General features: G+C 49.4%; 1 protein-coding gene and 1 long non-coding RNA gene across 4 annotated transcripts in view; one reads left to right on the forward strand and one right to left on the reverse strand.

Annotated features, from left to right (window-relative positions):
* The first annotated feature begins 203 nt into the window (after window positions 1-203).
* LOC133775596 (uncharacterized) overlaps window positions 204-26941 on the forward strand; it is a 33362-nt gene continuing 6624 nt past the window's right edge. Inside the window, exons 1-2 of the long non-coding RNA XR_009868284.1 lie at window positions 204-336; window positions 6809-6963. This is a non-coding gene — a long non-coding RNA (uncharacterized LOC133775596). The remainder of the gene's footprint in view (window positions 337-6808; window positions 6964-26941) is intronic.
* The window catches only part of GBF1 (golgi brefeldin A resistant guanine nucleotide exchange factor 1), a 152875-nt gene continuing 132986 nt past the window's right edge, over window positions 7053-26941 (reverse strand). The window contains exons 11-40 of one of the 3 annotated variants that reach the window (XM_062213932.1): window positions 26288-26462; window positions 25648-25859; window positions 25212-25310; window positions 24430-24624; window positions 23683-23872; window positions 22990-23118; window positions 22588-22676; window positions 21078-21280; window positions 20546-20669; window positions 19796-19921; window positions 19445-19527; window positions 18580-18816; window positions 18211-18304; window positions 17682-17858; window positions 17311-17375; window positions 17102-17225; window positions 16839-16910; window positions 16593-16687; window positions 16211-16364; window positions 13218-13443; window positions 12009-12169; window positions 11632-11878; window positions 11308-11513; window positions 9924-10074; window positions 9677-9807; window positions 9373-9474; window positions 8986-9099; window positions 8674-8854; window positions 8403-8531; window positions 7053-7936 (exon numbers count right to left, since the gene is read on the reverse strand). In XM_062213932.1, coding sequence (XP_062069916.1) covers window positions 7659-7936; window positions 8403-8531; window positions 8674-8854; window positions 8986-9099; window positions 9373-9474; window positions 9677-9807; window positions 9924-10074; window positions 11308-11513; window positions 11632-11878; window positions 12009-12169; window positions 13218-13443; window positions 16211-16364; window positions 16593-16687; window positions 16839-16910; window positions 17102-17225; window positions 17311-17375; window positions 17682-17858; window positions 18211-18304; window positions 18580-18816; window positions 19445-19527; window positions 19796-19921; window positions 20546-20669; window positions 21078-21280; window positions 22588-22676; window positions 22990-23118; window positions 23683-23872; window positions 24430-24624; window positions 25212-25310; window positions 25648-25859; window positions 26288-26462 — 4569 coding nt within the window. In that variant the 3' untranslated portion in view covers window positions 7053-7658. Of the gene's footprint in view, window positions 7937-8402; window positions 8532-8673; window positions 8855-8985; window positions 9100-9372; window positions 9475-9676; window positions 9808-9923; window positions 10075-11307; window positions 11514-11631; window positions 11879-12008; window positions 12170-13217; window positions 13444-16210; window positions 16365-16592; window positions 16688-16838; window positions 16911-17101; window positions 17226-17310; window positions 17376-17681; window positions 17859-18210; window positions 18305-18579; window positions 18817-19444; window positions 19528-19795; window positions 19922-20545; window positions 20670-21077; window positions 21281-22587; window positions 22677-22977; window positions 23119-23682; window positions 23873-24429; window positions 24625-25211; window positions 25311-25647; window positions 25860-26287; window positions 26463-26941 lie in introns of all 3 variants that reach the window. The other 2 variants (XM_062213931.1, XM_062213930.1) reach the window with 2 other exon arrangements.

Below are 26941 nucleotides of genomic sequence, written 5' to 3' on the forward strand. Positions count from 1 at the left end.
GCCCGAGGTGGGACCCTCCGTGCCCAGGCCCCCGACTCCAGCCTCTTCACTGACAGGCCCGCTGCTTGTCGGCCGTGGCTGTGCCTAACGCTTGGCTACCTCTGAAGCTGGGGAACCCCGAGGGGAAGCCGGCCGGCTCCGGCCCCCCGGTCTCCCGCGCCCGGCTGGGAGCCACTGCCGGGAAGAGTCCGGGGAAGAGGAAGGAAGTTGATCTGCGGTCGGTCCCTGGGCGCCATCTGGCGGCCCCCCTGGAACTGCAAGGAAACTCCGTGCGCTCCCCTCCGGCTCTCTAATTGGCAAATTCAGGCTGACCTGAATTCGGGAGCTCTGCGAGGGGTAAGGAAAAAGTGTTTGGAGGTCTGGAATATCAGAATTGAAAAAATGTCGTAAGTCTGAATAGGTCAAGCTTTCTCTGATGTCGGGAATCATCGGCTCCAGTGCTTCCCACCTTCCCCGGGAACACTTCTAGCGGCAGGAACGCACCCAGCTCTCTTTCTGCCTCCTCTCAGTCGCCTGCACATGCAATGCGCCAGATCTTGTGTCGGGGAACTTGAGCAGAGTTCTTGTCCTCTCCCAGTAACCCTAGCAGGTGGACATCACCTCTAACGGAAGGAGAAAGTAAGCGGAAGAGTCGTAATAAAACCAGGCACAGCTAGGAAGAGACAGAAACAAGATTTCAAAGCAAGTTTGTCAGCCCAGGGCAAAGCTTTTCCCCCTAAATTTATATGAAATTAAGGGGCCTTTTCTATCTTCCTGTGGGCAGTTAAAGAAAATACAATAAGATGCTTCCAGAAAATTTACTGAGTTCAGCAATATTGTTTACTATATTCCCCTGGTCAGATTTTTAAAAAATAATTTGTTTTAATTAAATCTTTTTTTTTTTTTTAAGTTTGAGAGAGATAAAGCTCTCATCTCTAGTTCACTCCCTAAACGCCTGCAGTGGTCCAGTAGGGGCTGGACTGCCCAGGTCTTCCATGTGGCTGGCAAGGCTCCAGCTACTTGGCTGTCACTGCTGCCTCCCAGGGAGCTGGCGTCAGGAGTAGAGCTGGTTATCAAAGCCAGGCCCTCTGTTCTGGGGTGCAGAGGTCGAAACTGGTATCTTTTTATTTATTTATTTATTTTTGACAGGCAGAGTGGATAGTGAGAGAGAGAGACAGAGAGAAAGGTCTTCCTTTTTGCCGTTGGTTCACCCTCCAATGGCCGCCGCGGTAGGCGCGCTGCGGCCGGCGCACTGCTCTGTTCCGATGGCAGGAGCCAGGGGCTTATCCTGGTCTCCCATGGGGTGCAGGGCCCAAGCACTTGGGCCATCCTCCACTGCACTCCCTGGCCACAGCAGAGAGCTGGCCTGGAAGAGGGGCAACCGGGACAGGATCGGTGCCCCGACCGGGACAAGAACCCGGTGTGCCGGCGCCGCAAGGCGGAGGATTAGCCTGTTAAGCCATGGCGCCGGCCGGGAACTGGTATCTTTAAAAAAAAAAAAAAATTACTTATTTGAAAGTTGGAGTTACACAGAGAGGAGAGGCAGAGAGAGAGAGAGAGAGAGAGAGGTCTTCTATCCGCTGGTTCACTCCCCAGTTAGCCGCAATGGCCGGAACTGTACCGATCCAAAGCCAGGAGCTAGGAGCCAGGAGCCAGGAGCTTCTTCCGGGTTTCCCACGTGGGTTCAGGGGCCCAAGGACTTTTTCTACTGCGTTCTCAGGCCATAGCAGAGAGCTGGATCGGAAGTGGAGCAGCCGGGTCTCTAACTGGCGCCCATATGGGAAGTGGAGCAGCCGGGTCTCGAACTGGCACCCATATGGGATGCCAGCGCTTCAGGCCAGGGCATTAACCCGCTGAGCCACAGAGCCGGCCCCCGGAACTGGTATCTTAACCACTAGGCCAAATGCTCACCATACAGCTTTTTAAACTTGAAGTTAGAATGCAAGACGCCTACTTGGTATGTGCCAGTTTAGGGAAACTGGGAGCCTGTGCTGGCTGCCACGGATCACTACTGTCTTTCAAAGTCTCATAAATCACAGGTGAATGTGCCATAATTCTTTCAGTCTCTACAGTGTTAAAAGCACTCCTATGGATGGGGTCTTAGTTTTAAAATATAGAACTGTAATTTATCTGAAGATCAAAGAAACTCAGGGATAGAACTGTAGCGTAGCAGGTTAAGCCACCACCTGTGGCATCCCACACGGGAGCACTGGTGGTAGTCCTGGCCACTTCACTTCCAATCCAGCTCCCTGCTAATGCACCTTCGAAGCAGCAGACAATGGCTCAAGTACTTGGGCCACTACCACTCATATGAGAGACCTGGAAGCAGTTTCTGGGTCTAGGCTTTGGCCTGGCCCAACCCTGCATGTTGTAGGCATTTCGGGATTGAATCAGCAGATGGAAGATCTCTTTCTCTGTCACTCTGTCTTTCCAAATATTTTTTTGTGGAAAAAAAAGTGAATAGTTGAATGAACCCCCAGGTACCCATCTGTCAACAATTCCCAATGCATGTTAGCCTGGGGATTTTACCTAATGCAAAATAATCAATTGTAGGTTGCTACAGCCTCACTTACCTGGGCTTAAGAAAGCTCTTTATTGTCTGTTCCACTAATTTTCATCTCTGTGCAACTGGAGCACACTGGCTGGCCCAGAGCAGATACAGCATACCTTTGCTCCACTCATAAGTATTGAGCCTACTCTGGAAAACAAAGTCCCTGCTCGCAGACAGACTCAAATAGATGTCAGCTGGTGACAAGTGCTACAGAGAAGTATTAAGCAGGTAAGGGGATAGAGGAGCTCTAAGGAGCTCCTACACAGCAGTCAGGGAAGGCCTCTCTGACAAGAGAAAATTTGAACAGTGACTTGAAAAAAGTGAGGGGTAAGTCATGTGGAAGACTGGAGGCAGAGCGTTCCAGATGTGGGGACAGTAGTGCAAGGGTCTGGCATGGCTGTGTGTGGTGTCTCTGAGGCACAGCAAAGTTAGGGAGGTGGAATAAAGCAAGAACGTTGGGTTTTGTTCTGGATGAGATGGAGAGCACCTGGAGGGTTTTGAGCTGTGCAGTGAAAGGATATGTTGTGTTGTAAAAAGATTGGCAATGGAGCTAAGAATAGAGGGAGAGAGAATGGAAGGACACTGGCAGTCCTGTAGATGGTGGCTTAGACTTGAGTGGTCATGGGTGATGATAGTGAGAAGCAGTCACTTTCTGGATAGATTTAAAAATAGAAGTGGCAAGACTTGTTGAGGATGGGATGTAGTCTGTGAGAACACAGAGAACATTATTGCATAAGAACCTGGAGGAATGGAGCAAAGTCGGGACTTACATGTAAAGCCAGTGTAATGGATGGCATTTAAAGCCTTGACAGTGGACAACTTCACCCAGTGAGCAAGTGTAGAGAAAGGATTTGAGGGGCTGGCGTTGTGGTGCAGGAGGTTAAGCTGTCACCTGCAATGCCATCATCCCAAATGAGAGTTAGTTCAAGTTCCAGCTGCTCCACTTCCAATCCAGCTCCCTGCTAATGCGCCTGGGAAAGCAGGCCCAAATACTAGGCCCCTCCACTCACATGGGAGACCTAGATGGATTTCTGGGCCCCTGTCTTTGGCCTGGCTCAGCCTAGGCCATTGCAGCCAACTGGGGAGTGAACCATCAGATGGAAGATCTTTCTCTACCTTTCAAATAACTCAGAGTTAGAGAAACAGAGAAATTTTCCATCTGCTGGTTCACTCCCCAAATGGTCAGGGTGGAACCAAAGCTTCTTCTGGGTCTCCCACGTGGGTGCAGACGCCCAAGCACTTGGGCCATCTTCCACTGCTTTTCCCAGGCCATTAGCAGAGAGCTGGATTGGAAGTAAAGCAGCTGGGACTTGAACTGGTGCCCATAAGGGATGTTGGCATCACAGGTGGTAGCTTTACTCACTATTCCACAATACTGGCCCCCATAAATAAATCTTTAAAAAAAAAAAAAAAGGATTTGAGGACCTAGGAACTGAGCATTGGGGCATTCTAATGTTCATAGACTATGGAAAGGAGAGGTCAACAAAGGAAACTGAAAAACCGTGGCCAGTGAGGTTGCGGAGAGGCAGGAAAAATCTGTGCTGCAGAGCAGAGTGGAGGCTATTTCTAGGCAACTAAAGCTCCTTACACACTGAAGCCCAGGGGTTGTGTGGACTTCTGCATTCTCACAGCCCCTTGTCTCCTGTGGAGCCCTGAACAAAGGTGTCTGTGCTCCTAACACCACTGCTGTTCCTGGAACTGTGGTGGTAGTGGTGGAGGGGGCACGTGAAATCCATCCTTGCTCCTGGTTGTATGCCATCTCTCTCGTTTTCACAGACTCCTACTAAACTCTGAGCTCACTAGGGAACAGCCTGTTGCTGCTCATGCTTAGCCTTTTCTTTCTCATGAGCAGCTACAGAAAACTGTGTCTAACTTCGGAGGGTTTCTACACCACCAGCAGTACTTTTGAATGTAAGATGTGACACAGCAAAGAACACGAAGCTCAGAGTGAGCCTGCGCTGGGTTTGATTCCCAGCTCCCCATGACTTGACCTTTTCAGCCTGCTGCCACGTCTGCTCTCTGAACAAAGCACGTAACGGTGTCACATAGCGGTGCTCCAGCGATGCCAGTTCTCAGGATTGGCTCAGCTTCCCTCTGGACTTTTTGAAGCCTGTTGCTGTCCTACTCAAGTTCGGGGGGAGACATCACTAAGACCAGTGTTTCCCTCTGGACTGTGCTAATACATTCCCCAACACTGTGTCGCTTCCACACCATCACACCATTTGTTCTGCTGGTCAGAATGAAGCTCTGATAGGAGTTCCTCTTGTAGCTTCCTTTGCCTCCTAGGAGACAACACTTCAAAAAGTGGTGCAAGGGCTGCTTTTTTTCTTTTGAAGATTTTTTGTTTACATTTTCCTTTATGTCTACAATGTCTACACAGCCAGCACGGATTTTCAGTGGGTGGATGTCTTGGATAATCCATTAGAGGGAGATCATTTGGGCCAAGTTAATGAAGCCGAATGCTTTGTGCAGTGACAGGAACACTGGCAGCACACCCTGAGGCCGTGTTTCTGGATCAGACCATGCTAGTCTGAGCAGACACAGAAAAGCAAGAAATCTGGGTGAATTTTTGTGGGTGGCTCCAGTAGAGCTGCTGGTGACCCAGTTGCTTTCTCTGCTCTATCATGTATCAATCAGCCGACTGAGAGTTCCAGCAAAGGTTTTTCTTTGCTACCCAGCAGGCGAGGATCAGTTTGCAATTGCTCCAGCTTCTTCCCTGATTTTTGAGATCAGTTGAGGGATACTGAGTTGTCATGGTCCTTCGTTCACAGGATGGCCTTCAGACTTTGTGGCAGTGGTCAAGTTTCCCGAAGAGGGAAACACATGAAAACTTTTTAAAAAAATTTTTTATTTGACAGGTAAAGTTGTAGACAGAGAGAGAGACAGAGAGAAAGGTCTTCCTTCCGTTGGTTCACCCCCAAATGGCCGCTATGGCTGGCACTGCGCCGATCCGAAGCCAGGAGCCAGATGCTTCCTCCTGGTCCCCCATGCAGGTGCAGGGGCCCAAGCACTTGTGCCATCCTCCACTGCCTTCCCGGGCCACAGCAGAGAGCTGGACTGGAAGAGGAGCACGAGGGACTAGAACCCGGCGCCCATATGGGATGCTGGAGCCGCAGGTGGAGGATTAACCAAGTGAGCCATGGCGCCGGCCCCATGAAAACTTCTAAGCTTTCTAAAGCTTGTGGGGCTCAGAAGACCTCACCACAGCTGAGGTCAAGGGCCCTGGTGTCTGGGTAGCTGTGGATCCAGCGTTTGCTATACTCACAGAACTCTCTGCCCCTCCTAATCTTCCTAGGGGGCAGGGCTGGACAAGACTTGGGGTACAGGGAAGGAAGACACTAGTCGAGGAGCTATAAGCCTCACATCTTAGTATTTTTTCTTTTTTTTTTTCTTCTTCTATCCACTTGTTCACTTCCCAGATGGCCACAGCGGTTGAAGCTGCACCAATCCAAAGCCAGGAGCCAGGAGCTTCTTCTGGGTCTCCCACATGGGTGCAAGGACTTGGGCCATCTTCTACTGCTTTTCCAGGTCATAGCAGAGAGCTGGATCAGAAGTGGAGCAGCCAGGACTTGAACCAGCACCCATGTGGGATGCCGGCACTGCAGGCAGCAGCTTTACCCACTACCCCTCAGCGCCAGCCCCATATCTTAGTATTTTTCCACATGGCTGTTCCCATTGTGAGGCGCCCTTTACTACACCTCAGGGAGGCACAGTCAGAGCCCAAACTCCCAGCAATGGGAAGTGCAGTGTGCTGAAGAATCACACAGCTGGACCCCAGTGCAGAGGATGAATGCCTGGAACTCTTCACGAGAGAGGCCAGATGGGGGCACTGTAGGGTCACCCTCTCTTCCATCCCCTAGGAGGGGAGGGCACCGTTGTGGTGGGAGAAGTCAAGGCATAGATGCTTCCATTGGAAAAGCTTAATACCTAACATTCTGAATTCCACCCCCAGCGCCTTGGCCCTGCAGGCCTGCTCTGCCTTCCGATGCACACTCCCACCTGGCTTACGCTGATGCACAGGGAAAGGGGCGAGGTGCTCCACTTCTGCCGCAGTGCAGGGCGGATGCGGGCTGTGGGCGGGAAGAATGGTCCCTCTTCAGCCTGGGGTCAGAATGAATGCTCCGTACCTGGAAACATATGGCTGCAGATGCAGGCAAGATGACCCGGGCCTCTCTTAGGCCCCAGGGTGTCTTTGTGCTCTGGGACTGAGAGGCACCTCCAATGGGAGGCTTCTGAAGAACTCAACTCAGCTTTTGCTTATCTTCCTTCTGCTCTCAGGCAGCTGTATCAGATATCTCCCTTGGAGCAATTATGGGAAAGGACAATGACCCAAGCCCCTGGAACACCTCTGGTGACAAGTGCACTGCTACGGCACAGGTATGGCAGCAGCAGTGAAGGGATCCTGAACCAGGCACCAGCTGGGCCAGCTACTGGTAAGCTTGTCTTCACTTTGCCTCTGTTCACATAAGGCCCAAGCCCCAGGCATCCCAACAACACAGTGCCCTGACTCTTAAACTCAAGGAGAAAACTAGAGGAAAAGCCAAGGATGTTGGTACTAAGACATTTATTACATCATAAAAAGTCCGTCGTTGTCCTGTTTTTCTATATGTACATGCTCCTGCAGGCAGTCCCCCAACCAGCTCCACCAGCTCACCATCTATGGTGCCAATCAACTCTCTAAACTGACCAACTAATTAAAAGAGGAAGCACTGGAGGAGGTGGCCCAGGGCTGATGGGCATGGTGCTGGGGGAGGGAAAGAAAGTGCAGAGTGGTTGGGCTTGGCTCTCAATGCCTGACCATGGGCAGGAGGATACATGGGCGGGCATTGCAGGGTTGGCACAGTGATGCCTCCCAAGAGCTGCCAGCTGGAGATCAACACTGCAGGTGACACTTGAGGGTGCTCTCAGATTAGATGCCCAGGACTGGAGAGCAGAGGAGGAAGAAGGTCCTGCAGTCTGAAGTGGGTCCCGGCAGAGGCTACAGGAGTTCTTTTTCTCAATCCAAGTGGCAGCAATAGCAGCTTGGACTAGACTGGGCCTGAAGGGACGGTGGCCCCTGGAACAGTTGGTAGGCGGGGCAGGGATAGCCTGATGGGAAGTATCTGTCCTGGTATCTGAGGGACCTGCCTTAGTTGACCTCGGAGGTGGATATGGGGTCTGTGGGGCGTGGAGTGGCCAGGAGAGGCACTGGAGAGGTGGCTTCAATGAGTGCAGGGTTGAGAATGATAGGCAGAGTCATGGGTGGCACGCCGACCTGCAGTGGGGAGGCCAAGGGTTGTAGGATCAGAGGGGACTGAGCCAGTGGCGTTGGCCCATCTGGGGTAGGGCTCAGCCTGCTGGGGCTAGAGGCCACTGGTGATCCCGGGGAGCTGCTGGTGGTGGCTCGCGGGTCAGGCTTCTCCAAGTCTGTAAGGAGAGCAAGGTGACTGCAGTCAGACAACTCTCACCCCCCAGCCGCCACCAAACCTCTGTTCCTCCGGATTATCATCCCAGGCCATGTGGGAGGCTCCCCTTGAAACTCCTTTCAGTTTTAGCTACCTTCTATCTGGCCCCCCATTGTTTTGCTGCACCCACTGTCAGGTTAATTCTGGTCAGTCTTCACTAGAATCCTTCAAGGGAAACCTCTATGTCTTCCTTCCAAGTATGACCCAGCCTCTCCTCCCAAACCCAAGAGGCTCAAGCAGCGAGTTCGTAATAGCTTCTTCAGTCCTGCCGTTTTCCATAGGAACAGTCGGCAAACAGGATTCTCTGGTTGCCTCCTTCCCCTGGTCCCAGTCCTTACTCAGCAGCAATCCTAAGGTACCCTGGGCCTCCCCTTAGGCCTCCTGCTTCCTGCACAACCCTCAGAACAAGCTCGCCTTGAGAGACTCACCACAGGCCCCCAGCTCAGAGGGTATCTCTGGGGCAGGTGGGTGGCCAGGTGTCCTGGGGTCACCAGCAGCAGGAGCCAGGTGGGCTGAGATCAGAGGTTTTTGGCTGTGAGGCTCCATGGGAACGGGGTCTGGGGAGGGCAGGGAATTCAGATGGCAACTCTTTCTCTCCACCAGAGCCTTGGCTACCCACCAGTCTTTCCAGCCACTTAGGGCACACAGAACTAATTCAGCTTAGGGGACTCTTGAATGAAGCTGGGCTGAGCCCCTTACCCTGGATGACAGTCTGCTTAAAGAGCTCATCTCGTAGGTGGGGCAGGAAACAGTCAATGCGCTCCCAGGTGATCTCCCAGAGGGCTGAGGGGCTGCCTCCTCGTGTGTCTGTGCTGTGGAAAATCTCGGCGGTGTCCATCACCAGAAGCATGTTCTTCAGAGACTCAGGGATGGCCTCTGACTGCAGGTGGTAGTGGGGCCAGGAGAAGAGGGAAAGGGGTATAAGTGAGGATGGCAAAGGGCAGAAAGAAAGTCTTCCCACCAGTGGGAAAGGAGGTAGGCAATGGGGGGTCAAGGTGAGGTAGAACATACCAGTAAGTCACTGGAGCCTGCATGCATGTACTTGTCCATGAAGTCCAGGATGGTGAGCCAGAGGGCCGCAAAGGTAGAGAGTGACAGCAGTGGGGACAGGTGCTGCAGGAAGACCTGTGGCCAGCCAGCCCCTTTCAGCCAAGCGCAATGCAGAAGCCTCTGCACCACTCACCAGGGTCAGAAGGCAAGCCTGTTCTAACTTGCACATGAATCTCAAGATCAGAGACTCCTGAAATCCAGAATCCTCCCAGGTCCCGGGTCCTGCTCAGTTTCTAAAAATGGGGATCCTAAGAACCTACACTGCATCTCTAGGTCCTACCAGAAGCCCTGGCTCCTCTCCTTGAGAAAAGACAGGTGTGGAGAGAACAGGTAGGTGATGAGCAATACCTTAGAGAGCAGTGTGGAAGCCCTCATCCGGGTCTCCTCCATCCCACCGACATCTGCAGGGCTAATGTTCTCCAAGAGCTTGGTCAGTAGAGGAAACAGCACCTGGTGGATAAATACCTCCAGTGTCTCCCTAGCAGGGTTAGTCAGGCAGCCTTGCCCCCAGGAATCCAGGGGCTGGAGAGGCTGGGCACAGGACAGAAGGGAAGGGGTGGTGCAGGCTGAAGACTGACATGACAGGCTCTTCAGGGTGCCTGGCTTTCTTTGTGTTAGGGATTTTAACTTTAAGACCAATAGGAAGTCCTACCTTATTGAAGCAGGACTCCCACTCCAGGGCATCAAGTTTTTGCAGATCATGTACCAGTAGTGCCCGCTGCAGATAGGTTAGTGCCTGCATCCGCACCTGGCGCCGGGCATCACAGCACAGGCAGGCAATGCCTGAGAGTGAGAGCAGGGTCAGGACCCTCCAAGCATCTTGATCCTGGCGCACCTCCCTTCTCCACCCAGCTCCAGCTCCACTTCTGCCTCTACCCCGTCTGACCCCCCAGGTTTACCCTGTAGTAAAGGGCACCAGCAGTGGGCCCAGAGGGTGCGTGAATCTGCTTCGATCTTCCGGCCACCTGTCTCCAGATGGCGTTGCTCCTCCGCCCATGAGCTGTAGATAGAAGCTGCCCGCGTGTGCAGGGTGTGCATCAGGTCTAGCAACTGCGATCACAGGAGGGGCAGATTTGAGTGGGGTTAGGTCTGATGGACCCTTCCCCCCACCCCCTCTGTCCCTGACTGAGTCCTCAAGGGCCCCCTAGTCCCAGTCAGGCCACACTCTACTCTCTTGCAATTCTCTTTTCCTTGACTTGATGAGCTGGTTGCTCCAGTCCTGGCCCCATCTCTGTCAGGTGTTCCTCATGGTAGAAGAGATTTGATGAAACACATGGAAGAAGCATTTAACAACATTGTGATACTGTGAGCAAGGCACTTCTGATTCTTCTTCTTCTTTTTTTTTTAATGTTATTTACATTTATTTTGTAAGGGAGGGAGAGAAAGACACACACACAGAACCACAGAAAGTTCTCCTATCCACCTATTCATTCCTCAAATGCCTGTAAGAGCCAGGGCTGGGCCAGGAAAATGGGAAAATGCCAGGAGTCTGGAACTCAGTTGGGATTTCCCATGAGAGTGACATGGGCCCAAGCTCTTGAACTATCATCTGCTGTCTCCCGAGGTGTACATTGGCATGAAGCTGGGCCAGAAGCAGAGGTGCCAGGACTCCAAGTGGCACTCTGATGTGAGGTGCAGGTCTCCCTAGTGGCAGCCCAGCCACTGTGCCAACTGCTAGCTCTTGCTTTCTTGTCAATTCTAGTTCACACCTTCTGATGACAGAGAATGCTTCATCTTGCTAATCTCACTTTAAAAACAAAAAGCTAAACTTAGGCTCAGAGATGCTGATGGTTAACAGTATCTGACCAAATTTAATACTTTTAAGTTTTCAACATAAGGTTATTTAAAGAAATTGGTTCTCCATTTATTTGATGTTGTAAACTCTGCCCACAAAATAAATTTTATATGCCTGGAAAGACAAGAATAATTTTGGGAGGATTGATAAAGCACTGGTGACAGTATTTGCCTAGCGAGGAGAATTAGTGACTGGAGTCAGTTAAAGAATGGAAACTAACTGTATCTTACCCTTTTGTACCTTTCAAACTTTATACCATTTGTATAAATTACCTATTCAAAAAATAAATAAACATTAATTTAAAAACAAATTTATGTGGACAAAGACATACAGGTGGACCTGGATAAGGGGTTTACTGTAGCGGTGGTGATTGAGGGTCTGGGCTGGAATACATGAGTCCTTCCCATCAGCCCTGGCTCTCCCTGGCCCCACCTGGTTCCCAGTCTCAGGTACATGGGAGGAGAGGAAGTAAAGGGTGCCGTACTTACGTCCTGACTGACCTGTAAAGACACCGTATGGTAGCTGGCAGGCACACCTTCATCCTCATCTTCATCACTGTGCCCGCCCCGAGTGGCATGTTGGCTAGAGGTTCGAGGTCTCCGAAGCATTGAGCCCTCCTTGGATTTCTTCTTGAAGCGGTTCCCTTTGCTGTCATATTTGTGACTCTTGCTACGTTTCTCCTGGGACTTGCATCCTGAGTAGAGCGACTCAGGTCACAATTCCACATTCGCAAATGCCCTACCTTTTCTCCCCCTCTCCCCCGACCTGTATATTTACTTGGCTACTCAATTGCCCCCTATCAGATGACCTACCGCCATTCAGACTGGCTTCCACAAAGATGCGCAGAGTCTTGACACAGAGCTCAAAGTTGTCAGGTGTGATGTGGGCAGCATCACGTACAATGAAGGACAGTGATTCCACACACTTAAGGAGGGACTTCGTGTCATGTGGCCCCAGATCCAGCCCCACTGTAAGGCTGTACTGATTGACCAGAGGTGAAGGGCCTGGCCGGCTGGGTCCTGAGCCTGGTTTGGAGTTGTCAATGTCGTCTTTCCCCACCTGTAAACACAGAGGAGCCGGAGACCCCTGCTCGAGCCCTAACTGCCTTCAGGCGCCCTTTCAGAGGACGAGAACCTTTCCCACAGGTCCAGGAGGGAAGAACTCACCCACTTGCCATACCCTCACTCACCACTAACCAACCACTGTTGACTACATCAGCATCTGTGGCTGACCGGTGTATCTTGCCAGGCCTGCCATGGTCAGTGTAGACCTCTGAGTCAGAAGTGTATCCTCTGTCCAGGCTCACATCATTTTGATGGTAGGACGGGAGCTCACTGTCTGACTGGGCCCCTAAGACAGGCAGGAAGAAGGGCAGAGTTAGGGTGGAGATGGGACACTGGGAAAAGAGATAATTTAGGCTCTCAGATGAAGGTGCTTGGCTGGCTTTCCCTCTCTCTGGCCTGGCTTAATTTCAGTCCTGTCACCAGACAGCTGAAGCCTGAACAACTTCTCTTCTTTAAAAAATGCCATCTTGAAATCTTTACTTAGTATAGAGTTGTATACTTTTGTATATAAAGGCAATTAAAAACGAATCTTAATGAAGAATGGGATGGGAGAGGGAGTAGGAGGTGGGACAGGAGTAGGGGTGGGAGGGGAGGTATGGGGGGGGGGAGAACTGCTATATTCCAAAAACTGTACCTATGAAATTTATATTTATTAAATAAAAGCTTTCTAAAAAATTGTTATTTCTTTACTTGAAAGGGAAGGAGGGAGGGAGGAAGAGAGAGAGAGAGAGACAAACGGAGACTGTTTCATCCACTCCCCAAATGCCCACAATAGTTAGGGCTGGACCAGGTCAAAGTCAGGAGTTAGGAACTCAATCCAGCACTCCCACACTGTGGAGCAGGGACTTAAATACTTGCACCATCAACTGCTTCCTTCCAGGTTACAGCTTTGCAGGAAGCTGGGATCAGAAGCAGAGCCAGGATTGGAACCCAGGCACTGAGATATAGGATGTGGTGTCCCAAGAGATATCTTTAACACTATGCCAAATGCTTGCCTCACAGCTTCTTTCTTGACCATATAGGGCAGCAGGCTAATTTGGGCTCCTGATGGCATCTTGTAGCAGCTGTCAGGAGAAGGGAGTGTGGACAGTTTCTGGGCAAAGAATCCTCAGGACAGTAGGAAGCCTGGCTTCATAGCCTTCTGCATTGTCTATCTGCCTTCATGCTATTTAATCTGTAGGTACTGGCTAGACAGAACTGGAAGCTCTGGAAGCAAATGGCAGAAGCCAAGGGTGTTTAACCTGCCAAATGCAGTAACCCGTGTTTCGTTTCCCGTCCCAACTTCTCGAGTTACTGTTTATCTGCCAGTTCGAGTCTCCCTGGGCAAGGCTTACCAGTGTCAGATGCATCAGCCCTGGCTGTGGCCTGCAGAGCAGCGGGAGGCTTCACACCTGAGCCAATGCACTCCAGCAGTGTGAAGAGGGTGGCCCAGTCATCGCCCGAGTGGATATTGGCTGCGTTGGTCTTAAGGAGTTCATGGAGCCCATATGCGACCTGGTGGCTGACTCGGGACAGCACGCTGGGCTTCATCAGTAGCAAAATACGCAGGGAGAGCAATACCTAGGATGGACGGTAGGGAGCAGGGACTGGGGAGTGGGCACATAGCTTCCTGTCTGGTCTTCTTTCCTACTTGTCTCCTTAGGCCAGTGAGGATGGTTTGGCTAGCATACAACTTAAAGTCACTCTTGCTGATCTTTTCTTTTTTTCCTCCCCATTCTTAAAAAACTTAAGATAGTTGTAGGTTCAAGTGCAGTTGCAAGAAATAATACAGAGATCCTTCATATGCTTTGTCCAGTTTATCTAAATAGTAACATTATGCAAAATTATAGTCTAATACCACATTATGCAAAACCATAGTCTAATACCACGACCAGGATACTAACACTGATACAATCCACTGACAGATTTCGCTAGTATGTAAACCTGGGTATGTTAACTTCAACATAATTTTGTCACCTATGGAGATTTGTGTATCCACCAGTCAAGATGCTAAATAGTCCCAGGCACCACAGGATCCTCCATGCTACCCTTTTATAACCACACCTATCTCCTCCTTCCTATCCCTAACCCCTAGTGATCTATCCTCACTTCTAACATTTTGTCATCTCAAAAACCTTATATAAGGGTGGGCACTTGATATGGTGGGAAAGACGCTGGTTAAGATGCCTGTGTTTCACACTGGTCTGATTCCTGGCTCCTGCTTCCTGCTACCATAGACTTTGGGAGGCAACAGGCGGTAGTTCAAGTTAATTAGGTCCCTGCCACCTATGGGGGAGATCCGCATTGAGTTCCTGGCTTCTGATTCCAGCACTGGTCCAGCCCTGGCTGTTGCAGGTATTTGGGGACTGAATCAATAGATGACAGCTCTTTCTCTCTGCCTCTCAAATTAAAACACACACACACACACAAACATATAAATGGAACTACCCAGTATATAACCTTTTTTTTTTTTTTTTTTTGGACAGGCAGAGTTAGACAGTGAGAGAGACAGACAGAGAGAAAGGTCTTCCTTCCGTTGGTTCACCCCTCAAATGGCCACCACAGCTAGCGTGCTGCGCCTATCTGAAGCCAAGAGCCAGGCGCTTCCTCCTGGTCTCCCATGTGGGTGCAGGGCCCAAGCACTTGAGCCATCCTCCACTGCCTTCCTGGGCCACAGCAGAGAGCTGGACTGGAAGAGGAGCAACCTGGACAGAATCCGGCACCCCAACCAGGACTAGAACCTGGGGTACCGGCACCGCAGGCAGAGGATTAGCCTAATGAGCCGCGGCGCCAGCCCAGTATATAACCTTTTGAGATTGTTTTAAAATTTTTATTTATGGGGCCAGTGCTGTGGCATAGTAAGTTAAGCCTCTGCCTGTGGCGCCAGCATCCCATATGGGTGCTAGTTCAAGTCCTGGCTGCTCCACTTCCAATTGAGCTCCCCGCTGATGGCCTGGGAAAGCAGTAGCAGATGGCCCAAGTCCTTGGGCCCCTGCACCACTTGAGAGAATCAGAAGAAGCTCCTGGCTTCAGATTGGCCCAGCTGCGGCTGTTGCGGCCATGTGTGAACCAGAGAATGGAGGACATCATTCTTTGTCTCTCTCTCTGTAACTCTGCCTCCCAAATAAATAAAAAAATCTTTAAAAAAATTTTTTTTAAATTTATTTGAGAGGGGAGAGAGAGAATAGGCGAGCCCAAGTGCACTCCCATCTGCTGGCTTACTTCTTAGATGCCCACAATGGCTGGAGCTGGGCTGGGGAACTCAGTGAAGGCCTCCTAAATTGTGGTAGGAACCCAACTACTTGAGCCATCACCTGCTGCCTCCCAGGGTCTGCATTGGCAGGTAATTTGAGTCAGGAGCTGAGACTAGGAATCAGATCCTCAAATCCTGGTAATCCATTGTGGGATATGGGCAATTTAATTGCCAAGCCAAATATCTGCCCTTGTTGGGTTTTTCTTCTTTTTTATGAGTTGCATTAAAATTATAGATCAATTTGGGAAGAACTGACATCCTTACTATGGTGAGTCTTCTAATCCACATATACTTCATTTTATTTTTTCTTTCTTTTGCCAGTATTTTGTAATTTTCAGTGTACAAATCCTATACATGTTTTGTCAGGTATATGGTATTTCACTTTATTTAGATCACTTTTTAGTGATAATTTTTTTTGTTTTTTGCTTATTTGTTTATTTTGAGAGAGAGCGAACTCCTACCTGCTGGTTCACTACCCAGATGTCAGCAACATCTGGGGCTGGGCCAGGGTTGAAGCCAGAACTCCATTCAGGTCTCCCACATGGGTGACAGGAACCCAGTTACTTGGGCCATCACCCCTGCCTCCCAGGATCTGCACTAGCAGGAAGCTAGAATCAGGAGCTGAGAATTGAACCCAGGTACCCTGATACAGAACATGGTCACCCCAATTTGAGTCTCAACTGGAAGACTAAATGCCTGCTCTGGTGTTGCATTTTTAATTTTGGCTTCCATGTGTTCATTGTTAATATGTATATATAATTAATTTTTGTATTTTGGCCTTATATGCTATGGATTTGCTGAACTCACTTATTCTACACTGGTTGTTTTTCTAATTGAGATAAGAGAGCTCAGGAGGGTCCTAAGAGCTAGGAAGCCAGGTATAGGCAGCAACAATCTAGCCCTACAAAGTAGACTCACAGCAGCCTAGAGAGCTTCAAGCCTGTGGCCACTTTAGAGGACATCAGCCTGTACCTGGCCCCTGGGCTCATGGCTTGCAGCACTAAAAGCGCTCAGGCTTCAGGTCATATCAGTAACTGACACTGTGGCTTTAGTCCCTTATATACTTGCCTGCTGTCCCAGAGGCATCCTGCTTACCTGGCCACTGATCTCTTCTCTTCGGAGCAGCCGAATGGCCAGGCGCAGCAACCCTACTACTGCTCGCTCCACAAGGAAGCAGAAATCTTGTGCTTGGACACAAAGGTGATAGAGATGATCTCGAACAGTCTGCCACACACAGCCCACACGATCCCTGAAGAGAATAGTAAGGAATAAAGATAGTCTCAGCGAGGCATTGGGAAATAAGTCTCTTAGGCTTTCCATGGCTCATTGGTTTTATATCTTAAGCAGAGGTATAATAAGCAAAATCTACCTCTATTGTCTGCAGTTTCATGTGTTGCTTACAAGATGTCTTCCATCCCTTTGGCATAAACCCAATATAGGGTCTGTGTAAAGAGCACCCTCATCTGTCTTCTCCTACCTGTTTTCCAACACAATCCTTAGCAGCATCTCCAAACAGAAAGCAGCATCTTCCTCGTCATATGTCTCTTCATCTGGTGTCACTGAGACCAGGGCCTGGAGGGAACAGCATAGCAGTACAGCAAACATGGAGAAGCCATCACTGGCTCTGCCCTAATAGAAACCGAGGCGTGCACCCCTGCTCTGTCGTTCCTCCCAGACCCAGCCAGGCCTTCCACCCTTTCCCCTTTTTTTTTTTATCCCTTACCTTCATGAGCTCTTGTAGTGACTCCAACTGGAGGAACTTGCTTTCTGTGATCATCTTTTCAGGGTCACATTGCTAGAGGGGGCATAAGAGAAAGGGAGTCTGCAACAAGGATTGAAGGGAAGACAATGTGCCCAAGAGCCAGAAAGGGTAGAGTCAGCATTGGTCACAAGCCCTGAATGATTCTATTCTTCAGTTCACAGGCCAGCATCTGTCCAGTAGGAAGGATTCTAGGATTTCCTCACTAAGGGTGGGCAGGCAGCTACCTTGATACAGTCCAATGCCATTCTCTTTGCCTCTTGGTTCTCAGTGGAGGGGCCCCGCACACTAGACTGCTCCGGACCACTCAGTGTCAGCCAGCTCACAAAGCTCAGCACTGTCGACTCTCCTCTGTAAAAAGGGTACATGTCCTGGTAAGCCCCGAAGTCCTGACTCTCCCCCTTCCCAAGGCCCTTAGCCTCTGGTCTGCCCTTACCGGTTTGATGGTGTTTCTTCTCGTTGTAGAGAAATTTTGCCATTGGGATCCACAAAATCTTCTACCTGCAAAAGTGGGTCAAGAATATTTTTTTTCTATGTACCCTTTGCATTTCCTGCCCCAACTTCCCCAAGCAAAGCCCTCTGCCCACATGCTACTATACCTCCTCCAATTAGTGACTGATGATAGCTTCTATCAGCCTTCTTTACCAGCAATCTCCCAAGATTCATGGTTTTACATTTGAAGCATTTCTAATGAGTTTCAGCAGGCATCAAGCCCAGTGCTACTATTGACTAGATCTATATACAGGCCGTCCGTAACGGCAGGGCCCTTGCCTTGTTATTACTGACTGGCCTTCTACTAAGAATTACCTCCACCATAGCCTTGGGTAGCAGTTGAGCTCGGAAGAGTTGTAGCATGGCCTCCATGATATTCTTCCAGCCCTCTCGCAGGATGTCACCATGACGATGAGCCAAATGGAAAACCGTTTTGGCTGCAATGTGGGCTTTAGGGTTGCTTCCAAATACACTGGGCAAGTTCTCAATAGACTGGAAAGAGATTGAGAAGAGGCTTAGGGCCTAGATGATGTTTAGAAAGGAAAATCTCTTAGGTCTCTGCCTATAGTTCCCTAAGGGTCCCTCTGTAGGCACTGCTTCAATCCCCCACAATACTGGTGGAAAAGGTTAACCTGGTTAAGGATTTCCCCTGCTCTTGTATCTCCCATCTCATTCCATGAAGTGATACTATTCTCAACTCAGGTATACAAACAGAAATGGCCTAAGCTTTGGTATAGTTTGTGGGGAGGGGGAGGAAGGATACTAAGGGCATCCAACTCAGCAACTAAGGGCAGATCCATGGCTAAAAGAGGGGTCTGAGTACACAACCCCTGCCTTTGCTCACCTCACTGCTGAGAGCTGTGAATTTGCATAGGGAGATGATGAGATTGTCAAACACGTCGCTGAGGCCATAGTGGGCGGAGATCATGGCGCATTTCCTGTAATGTCACCCCCATCCCAGAAACAGAGTCACTGGAAGGCCAGGCAGTCCTTGCCCATCCCTGAGGAGGATTACATGGGGCTCGTCCCAATAAGTCCCAGCAAGAAAACTTCTGACTCTGTTTAAGACTGGGCTTTCCCAAGCTTCCGCCTCCCTCCAAAAACTAAGGAGGTAACCCTCTGAGGAAAGAAAGAGCAGGAGTCACAGGTCTGAACACAACCATGTTAAGTCAAAGAGATGGAAGAGGTAAACACTAGGGCCAAACTGGGCTACCTGAAGCCCGAGATGGCTTTCTGGATGATTGTCTCCTCAAGGCTTTTGTCAAAGACGTAAGAGAGAGCAGCAATAGTGGGACCCCAAGTCATGGTGAAGAGATCAAGATCGTAGCTGCCAGGAGGAACACGCAGGAATATTCCCTCAGGAGTGGCACCACGATGAAGAAGAACATTCCAGACGTAGTTCTCCCGAACCAAGCCTGTCTGCTCCTCAGGCATCACAATTTCCTCATTCCTGCCAGGTGGGAAGGGAAGAAGCAAGTTTACTGCTATAAGCATGACTGTTTCCAAACCAGGACAAGGGGTTTTGCCCATACTGATGCTTTCCATCAATGAGAAAGCATCTGAACTGCAGTTCAGTGGTCTGCTTCCCACCCACTGGTGGGACCAGGGAGAAAGGAAGGGAATGTTCCCCAACCTCAAAGCACTGTCTCTAAGTGAGGGCTTTAGTAAGAATTCACGTTCTTTCTGGGTGTGAGAGGATGAACAACTCTACATTTTTGGTTTACAATGAAGAACTCAGTGTCCCATCTCTGACCCAAGCCTCACCCTCCAGTGCCCATCTTAAGATTCTCTACCAAAGACTGCATCTTGTGAGCTAAACAGGAAAACCCAGGCAATGGGGCTACAATGCTCCCCTGCAGAGAAATCTGGACCCTGACTTACAGTACTAGAGTCTCAATGCTGTTCAAACTTCTTTAAGGAAGAAAGGAGTTGGCAGAGAGTGCAGTGCCCAGCTAAGTCTCGAGGCTAAATCCAGGGCATGTGAGTAGCTCAAGTCTGATGCAACGGTAAAAACTGGGAGAGGAAGCAATGTGCTTCTCCCTAACAGAGATATCATGCTGTTCTCCATGCATACTCACCTGATGGCATGGTACATGTCCTCCAGGATGTCCTGCTCAAAGTCCTTGCCTCCATTCACACCTTTTAGGTTTTTGCGAAACTCCTAGAGACAAGTCAGTAAGCTTTTTACCTCTGGTGTCAATGCTGACAGCCCCCAACCCACCACCCCAACAAGGAACTCCTAGGTCTGTGGTAATATAGAACAGCAAGTGAAAGAACTCAGCTCTCCATCCCAGTCTCTTCTGGAATAGCCATCCCTCCCTCTCCTTTGAACAGAACCCAGTCCGTAAGCCTACTGGAAATCCATGTCCTTCCTGCTACCGCCACAGTTGTGCTAGATCTTCTCTGCCTTGATGGGGACCCAAGCTTACCTCCAGAGTCATCGGTGCATTCTGTTTGCGAACATTATGGTTGTGCTGGTCAGTGTTAAGCATGATGACAGCATAGGCCAGGGCAAAGCAGGCATCGCTATTGGCAAATGGGGAGCCATTACAATTCTGAAAAAGCAAAGAGCCCCACTGTATCAATGCCCTTCTCTGGCCAGGTAAGCCCTCACTACCCACTCAATGCTCTGTGCTGGTGCTGAGGGAAGATAACACCCAGAGAAGAGCCAGTGTCTTTCCAACTCCTTATCAGAAGTCTCTTCATGGAAAGCTCACTGACATTGCTCTCAGCCTTTTTCTTTTCTTTTTTTTTTTTAAATTTTTGACAGGCAGAGTGGACAGTGAGAGAGAGAGAGACAGAGAGAAAGGTCTTCCTTTGCCATTGGTTCACCCTTCAATGGCCGCTGAGGCTGGTGCACCGCACTGATCTGAAGCTGGGAGCCAGGTGCTTCTCCTGGTCTCCCATGCGGGTGTAGGGCCCAAGCACTTGGGCCATGCTCCACTGCACTCCCGGGCCACACCAGAGAGCTGGACAGGAAGAGGGGCAACCGGGACAGAATCCAGCGCCCCGACAGGGACTAGAACCCAGTGTGCAGGCGCCACAAGGCGGAGGATTAGCCTATTGAGCTGGCCTCTCAGCCTTCTTAAGAGACAACAGCTAGGTTTTTTAAAACTAGGGCCATAGAAGCCCTCAAATTGAATTATGATCTGGGTTTAGCCCCTGGCACTCAAACTCACCCTCCAATGCTCTGTGAATGCCTCCAGCAACCTCTGAATGACTGGTGCTTCCCCAGGCAGACGAAAAGCTTCCAGATAGAGGCGGAGAGCCTCATCCAGGCGCAGTCCTTGAAAGCTGAAGGTGCTATAGGGAAAAGAAGAAGGATGAAGTGGCTGGAGATGTAGAATCTCCACGTTTGTCTTCCTAAACTTCTCTTACTGGAATAGAGGAAACTGAGGGCTCTTGCAAAGGGGCAGTATCTCCTGGTCATCCCTAATATAACTTCTAATCTTACTCTTTGTCACATTACAAACTCTTGCCTAAAAAAAAAAAAAAACCTCACCTTGTGGAACCCAGTTCTATCCCTTTGCAATGCTGTCCTAAAACTATCTTGGTGGGGGCCCTTTCATGTCCATGAGATATAAATAGTGGTTAGAGGAAGTGTGACCTGGGTCACCAGTAGGAACTGACTGAGGCTGCTTTGAGGGAGGGGAGTTTTGTTTCCCTAGACTAATCACCCAATATGTTCTGTATTTCTTACAGCTTGCTCACCTCACAAAGCTCTCCAATAGGTCGATGTTTTTGCGGTCACTCACAAACTCTCCAATCATTTTCTTGTCCAACCGAGGGTTCTCTCGGAGCCACTGGGCTACCTCTGTGTTGTCTATAGGGATGGTGAGAAGGCCTTTCTCCTGCAGAAACTGAATTCCCTTCTTTGGCTTCTGGTTAAACTGCTCTGTGCCAGTGATTAACAGCTGGAGGAAAAAAACTAGAGGTATCACAAGCTGCTCTGCACCCTAAATCATATAAGGCCACACTGGACTCCACTACAGCCCACAGCTGGTCACCTAACAGGCTCCTAGGATGTGTTCTTAGTGACTCCACAAGCAAGTCTGAATCAGACCGGCCCTAGCTTTTCCCCAGCTGCATATATAATTGAAATTGTTTGAGGCACTCCTTGTCACTCTTTTTCTGAGTGCTCAAGATTCAGGTGGCAGGGCCGGCACTGTGGTATAGTGGATAAAGCTGCCGCCTGCAGTGCTGGCATCCCATATGGGCAACGGTTCAGGTCCCGGATGCTCTACTTCCAATCCATCTCTCTGCTATGGCCTGGAAAAGCAGTAGAAGATGGCCCAAGTCCTTGGGCCCCTGCACCCCCTTGGGAGACCCAGAGGAAGCTCTTGGCTCCTGGCTTCAGATTGGCACAGCTCCAGCCGTTGTAGCCAATTAGGGAGTAAACCAGCAGATGGAAGATCTCTCTCTCTCTCTGCCTCTCCTTCTCTCTCCATGTAACTCTTTCAAATAAATAAATATATCTTTAAAAAAAAAAAGATTCGGGTGGCAGCATCCTCTCTTTCAACTTGAGGATCAGGAGAAAAGTAGAAGACAGAGACTAGAGAATTCTCTCCAGCTTTATAATCCTTGCTGGCATCTGTTGACAGCCGGAATTCTGTTTATGGACTGCCTGGGTTCCCCTTCCTTTTGAGTTGTGTACCTTTAAAACCCCTGAGTCTCAAGGGCAAGATGGATGAACTGGGATGATAACTTTCTATGTGTCTGGTCACAGCCCTGCAATCAAGGGCACACATAAACTAGTCATTTAGGAATGGCAGTAAGAGGAAGAAAGAAAGAAAGGGTTAAATGGGTTTGCTTTCTGTTAAGAAAACCAAAAGCACAAACAGTTATTTGAACTTTACTAAAGCACCAGAATAAATGTCAATTCCCTTTTATTGCCAATCATCACACCAGAGCTGGAGATGACCAGTAACCTTCAGTGACCCACACGACACCAACTCCCAGGGCTTCTGTCACTCTTCACCAGTCACACTTGACTCTCAGCTGATATAGCATTTGCCCAGGGGCACACAGTAGGGAATGTCTAGAGGACTACGGAATTGCTGAAGCCAAACAGGCTCAAAGACTAGCCTTAGGAAGCCGTAGAGGAACTGCTGGACTCTCCCTCCTCCTCCTCCTCCTCCTCCTCCTCATCTAGGACAGAAATCCTTCAGGGGACCAGACAGAGAAGGGCAGAGGCTGAGCCCTGGGGAATATATGTATGTACCTTCTTTTTGTTTTTAATTTCAATTAGTTCCCGTGGATCTGGCAGGAGAGAGGAAAATCGAGGTGGCTTCCGGGTAAACTTTCTGTCAGCTAAGAATGGGAGGAAGAGAGAGAGAAAAGCCTGTTAGATCTCTTTCACCAGAAAATCACTTTTGGAAGGTTACTGAAACAGGAGGAGCCTCGGAAACTGGCTGGTCCTCACTAGTTTTCCACTTCTGTGGAGGTCCTATATCCAAATATTTGGGGGCTCCAAATATTTAATTCTTCACTCTGGGTTTGAAGGCATAGTGAGCCACAGTCTCACTTACACACTGCTTCAGGCATTTCTGTTTCCCTCCCTCCACTCTGCACCAGGGCCTTCAGTCAAGGGTCATGGACACCCAATACCCACCCCCAGAGTCACCAGCTTCCTGCAGATCACCACATCCTGGCTTTCCATGTTCAGCTGACAGCCGCCCTCCACTTGGCAGATGCAGGCCTGGGACATCTGGGGCCAGGCCTATAGCCTTCCCATCACTGGTTGCTCTCTCAGCTAGCAAGAGAGAAGAAGATTCATGAAGATTATGGGATAGGAAGCCATGCAGAGCTGCAGGAGAGATCGAGCCCCAAAACAAGAAAGACTGCATGTCCCACAAAGGATGTCAGCCCCAACTAGTGGTCACAGTCTTAGATCAGCCAAGCATTGGATTCTACAGTTTAACAAAAGAATTTCTGAGCCACTTTCCCTGGTCTTCTGCACCCTCAATCTCAAGGGGCAGATAGAAAAAAATTAATTAGAATGGAGGCAGATATTGGGGGTGGGGGAAAGCACAGAATGGAGCTTTTAGGGACAAAAGTTCTATATCCTTGAATTTTTGTTCTCTTTTCTCCCCTTAGTCTATTAAAAAATCAAAATGGAGAGAAAGAGAAAAGGAGAAGTCCATGAGTCCAGCTAACCTGCCTGATTGGCCTGTGATGCAAACCACCAAACCCTGGAAACACAGAATTGGAAGCACCCCAGAGGAAGTGATATAAAGAGAAAGGGGAAAGAACTCAATGCTTAGGGAAGAGATAAGCATAGAACCCTGATATCCTCCATGAAAGAAATGACTCTCACTATTGCTAGCTTCTCGGATGACATCCACTGCCTCATGGCTGGCTCTGGCTGGTTCTTTCTTCTCCTGCTGGGTGAGGCTATTGAGGACTTTGGCCTGGCAGTGGGCTTCAGTGCTGTCGATCACTGTCAATAGGGCATCAAGAGACAGCAGGTGTGTTGTATATAGCTGACCAGACACAGGGAAAGCATTCTGGAAAGTAAACATATCCATTAGATACAATATTAGAATATTTTACATTTTGATCATTTTCCCAAAATCCTGAAACCTCTGATAGCTTCTAACATTGCTCTTAGAAAATGCCTTTCTTCTTCCTATTTCCTAGTTCTTAAGCATTTCCCTTCCTGTATGGAATATTCTCACTGCCACCAAAGAGATCTCTTTAAGACAGCCTTCTTGGGCCGGTGCTATGGTATACTAGGTTAAGCCTCTGCCTGAGGCACTGCATCCCATATGGGTGCCGGTTCGTATCCCAGCTGCTCTTCTTCCAACCCAGCTCTCTGCTGGTAGCCGAGGAAAGCAGCGGAAAATGGCCCAAGTGCTTGGGCCCCTTCACCCACGGGGGAGACCTGGAAGAAGTTCCTGGCTCCTAGTTTAAGATCAGCCCAGCTCTACCATTACAGCGAATGGAAGACTTTTCTCTCTGTCTCTTCATCTCTGTCTATAACTCTGCTTCTCAAAGAAATAAATAAAACTTAAAAAAAAAAAAAAAAGCCTTTTTTCTAAAGGCCTGCAGCCGTGTTCAGCACCTTGGACAGCAGCTTGGTGAGGTCTTCGAAGAGGTTTGAACAGTAGTAGTCACAATCGTAGTTGATGTAAAGCTCGGTGACAAAGCTGGGGATGCGCCACAGCTGCACAGTGGCCTCCAGTGCCATCTCCTTCATCTCATAAGGCATCTTGGGGTTCTCCACAGTGATGATCTCCATGAGCTTTTTAATGTACATCTGGCAATAGTCCAGTAATTGCCATTTGGGTGGGGAAAGGATCCAAGACAAGAAGAAAGAAAATTGAACCGGAACAACACTGAACAGTAAGCAGAAGCACGGCCAGGAGGCATGCATTAAGACACACCTAAAAGTGTTCCATCCCGGAACTACATCCTCCTCTTTGGCGTCCATGTTGGGGCATATGGTATGGCTCTCCACCTCATGCCTGATATCAAACAAGTTGCCTATCACCTTTTTTTGTGCTCTCTGTGTGAGCTTGTCCTGGTCCTATTTTAGAGTACCTTTTTGCAATTTAATGTCAATGCTGGCTTGATTTGCCTGCTTGCATTGCAAAGAAGCTGCTGGACAAAAGAGCTATTCCCACTCTTGATGAAGTCCTCATATTTGAGTTTCCCTTCTTTATAGACCGCCAGTTTTCTCTGGGCTTCTCTGAACTTTTCTACTGCAGAGCCAATCAATGGAAGCTAAAAGCACACTCCTACAGGAGGCTCCTAAGTCCCACCCCTACAGCACAACAAAGCTGGTCCCACGGAATATGCCATGTATCTAATTTTTTTTTCCTTTTTATTTCAAGGTTAACTCACCTCCAGTTGGAACTTCAGGTGCTCTCGCATACTCTCAAACAGTAGGAAGCATACTCGCAGGGAAGCAGCATAAAGGTTCAGTCGCTCTACACTGAGCAGCTGGAAATGAGAGTAGTATAGGCCATGAGGTTTATGAAGCTTATTGTGACTCAACCAAGAGAGAGGCAGGAGAGCAAACAGGGTGAAGTTGCCACTGAGGTCCTGTTGTCCAAGGAAATTCTCTGTGTTGTCATTTCTATATTTCTCTCTGGCTGCCAGAGTCCTTGGGGAACTACTAGAACCCTTTCACTGTGACTATTGGCCAACTAGCAGTAGGGGCTGTTCTGGGTCCTATAGCCTTTATACAATTGGCTAAACCTCCCTATGCTCCCCTGGCCCTTGAGAGACCCTGAAAACCAGCCAAGGGCTCTGAGCCCCTTGAGTAATCTGGTCTTACCTGGAATAAGTGGCGGCACATCTCATCCTTGATGAGGCCCAAGAGGCTCTGGCACTGAGCTACAGGCGCTGACTCGAGTGCCACTGTCAGCAAATGCAGTCCCATATGGATCATAACCTCTGAGTTATGGCGGTCATGCGGATTGGTGAGGGAGATAAGGAAGCGGAAGAGCTCGCGAATGCAGGGAAGACCATAAGGAACTAAGGCTGTGCCTGGGGAAGGCAAAGAGGAGAGTGAGACTGCTAAGAAAACAACTCGGCTGCCTTGTATGATACAGGGCGATTTCAGCCAAGAGATTCTCTAATGATCCCCCCACCTCCCACCCCGCCCCGGGAGCTGAGAACACTGTTATCATTTATTCAAGGAATCAGAAGTAATGATCCTACCATTCTGTTAAAAGTCCTAAGGTTTCTATACTTCCCTCTTTCTTCCTATTATCGACCAAACTCCCTTCTGTAAAAGTTAGGGAAGGGCTCCATCCATGCCATCAGTCTTATGATTTTATTCCATTTCCTGACTAGAAAACAGCCTGGAACTTGGATCAGCAGGCAGTGTCATCCTGGTCCATGCTGTTCTAGGCTCAGGCAGCTCAGGGGTAGGATGGGGAAGGTGAACAGGTAGAACCTGCCAGAGTACGCACCTTCTTTCTGGGAGGACTGTGTAAAACGCACACCCCGGGGGTTGACATAATCCATGTCGTGGACAGAGGCAGAGTCAGAGTGGTCAGCAGTGGAGGCGCACTCCTCTAGCACTTCAGGAATGGACTCCACGGATGCTGACTGGGCCTTTTCCACATGGGCCCGTTCCTGCTGTGACTAGTGGCAGGGAGATACAGGAATAAGGATGAGGCAACAGCAAGCTAGAACTCACTCCCTGGAAGTAGCTGCTCTTTAAACTATCTCTAATGTTCTGCGGGTGTAGGGCCAGCTCAGTGGTTTATGAATCAGTGCAAGATAGCCCATAGCAGGAGTATGAAGGACTCAGAGAAAAATCTGCAGAGGCTTCACTGACTTACAGTCACTAGAATCCCAGAGGTGAAAGAGTTCTCACGGGATTAAGATTTAGATCATTACCTTCCAGAAAAAGCCAGCCAGCTCCCAACTCCCTCCCTTTTACCAAGTACTACCTGTATGCATAACTTAATAAATCCTAGGAACTAAACTCACAGTGAGTCATACTGTGAGTTTTCTAGGCAGCGCAGCTAATTCTGGGAGATAGGGAAGGTCATTCCCTTTCCCCCAATCTTCTTTTGAGCCAAGGCCTGGATAAAGGATCAAGCCAATTCCCACAGTGG

The sequence above is a fragment of the Lepus europaeus genome, chromosome 17 (genome assembly GCF_033115175.1).
Source record: "Lepus europaeus isolate LE1 chromosome 17, mLepTim1.pri, whole genome shotgun sequence".
NCBI lineage: Eukaryota > Metazoa > Chordata > Mammalia > Lagomorpha > Leporidae > Lepus > Lepus europaeus.